The 1,876-nt window shown below is 33.6% G+C and overlaps 1 protein-coding gene across 1 annotated transcript; it reads left to right on the top strand.

Annotated features, from left to right (window-relative positions):
* Nucleotides 1-429: 429 nt before the first annotated feature.
* On the top strand, nucleotides 430-1,307 carry LOC117568358 (ficolin-2-like). The gene is made up of 2 exons (XM_034248959.2): nucleotides 430-815; nucleotides 883-1,307. The coding sequence occupies exons 1-2, from the start codon at nucleotides 430-432 to the stop codon at nucleotides 992-994; spliced, it is 498 nt and encodes a 165-aa protein (XP_034104850.2). The 3' UTR covers nucleotides 995-1,307.
* The last annotated feature ends 569 nt before the right edge of the window (nucleotides 1,308-1,876 follow it).

Here is a 1,876-nt window from a genome sequence, read left to right as displayed (position 1 = left end):
AACGATTTGCAATCGTGTCAAAATAATGTCTATAGACTTGGATTTGAGATGAATTATCATCAAAAACTTATAAATCAAATAAAAGAAGAATTAATATATAAATCCAACATCATAGCAAATTACGAGCTTCAATTTAATAATCTCAATTCTAGGTTAATTGAACAAGATGAAATTATAAAGAGTTTTAATGTAGATACCCAAAGCATCACAGAACAAGAGATAATAATTGCAACGAAAGTAGAGAAGAGTCAAACTCAGCAATTAATGAAAGATGAAGATAATCAGTTGTGTCAATCTGAAAATGATAACTTAAATGCCACTTCTTGCATTCCATTTGGGGATTCAAATGTTCATCAACTCAATATCTCTGGGATAGGTTGCTTCGATGTTTTATGCGATAGTCAGTTAGCTGGGCCTGGATGGATTGTAATGCAACAGCGAGTTGGGGGAAATGACAGCTTTGATTGGAACTGGGCAACCTACCGCGAAGGTTTCGGTTCCATGGATAGCGATTTCTTCCTCGGACTCGAGAAAATACATCGTATCACGAGCTTGCAGCGTTTCGAACTGTATATACATTTGGTTGATTACGATGGCGACATCTACTTTGCTCATTATGACGACTTCAAAATATCTGATGAGGAGCATGGATACGCACTGAGCTTGGGTAGTTTTAATGGAACTGCGGAGGAGGATGCGATGAGAAACGGCGAAAACATGAAATTCTCAACATTCGATCGCGACCACGACATTATTGATGGTAATTGCGCAGTTGAATACAGAAGTGGCTGGTGGTACAAGGATTGTTATAATTGGTAAATATTCCAAGTTGTTCTCATCTGTGGTATACACATTCATTGTTTTTTGTTTTTTATTATGCAGTAACTTAAATGCACCATATGGACCAAACCTAAGTTGGTGGGTGAAAAATAAAATCGAACTTATAGAAGCTAAGATGCTAATTCGCCCGGCTGTTGAAGAAGTGAGCAACTAAAGAGCTGAAACTCCGACATTTAACTTTTTTAATCACTTATCACATATATAATGGTGAACTATGAATTTGCTTTCTTATTAATTATTCGATCAACTTTTTAAGCAAGCGATTTATTTGTTGAATGCCTCATTGAAAGAGATTTGTTTCTATTGTATCATATAGTTTGTATACAAATTGGTGTAGTAAATTATAAATCCTTAGATACATTCAAACTGTAAATTCTAGGTCTGCGCATGCTATACTTCACCGTTTTAGGATAAGTTCTGTTGTAAATAATATCTCTTAATATCGCAGAATAAACTTATGATTATCTTGTATATATCATTTCAATAGCGCCTTTATTTAATAAATGATCTACATAAATTCGTTTTTTATCCCAACTTTAAACAAATAGATTTAGCTTCCGCTGCAATAAGAATATGGCTAACCTACTGGAATCTAAGTATTTATATAGCCGGAGGCTGAACTCATCAGTAAAAAAGAGAATGATCTATGTTGAAAGAGAGGCATAAACATTTTGTTGTTATTAATGAATATGCTCATAAATTGTTTAGGACATTAACAAGTTTGTTGCTAGTCGGGCCAATCGAGCTAAAAAATGGATGGAAAGGTCATCTGTGTTAAAGACCACGAGGAACTAGACAAGTATATATATATATATGTAATATACAATATATATATTGTTGCTTATTATAGATAATTCTTCAATATTTTCTGTCTGCTAAAATTCAAATTCGTTTTACATGTATAAGTTCTCACAGACTTACGAGCTGAATTCTTCGATGACATAAAAATGAAACTTTCAGTTTCAAATTCATCTTGTTTTAGGGCAGTCGAAATATTCAAAATGGGGAGAATAAAAAGAAACACAGTGTGGTTGCT

The sequence above is a fragment of the Drosophila albomicans genome, chromosome 3 (assembly GCF_009650485.2).
Source record: "Drosophila albomicans strain 15112-1751.03 chromosome 3, ASM965048v2, whole genome shotgun sequence".
NCBI lineage: Eukaryota > Metazoa > Arthropoda > Insecta > Diptera > Drosophilidae > Drosophila > Drosophila albomicans.
This window is presented reverse-complemented; position numbering and strand designations above follow the sequence as displayed.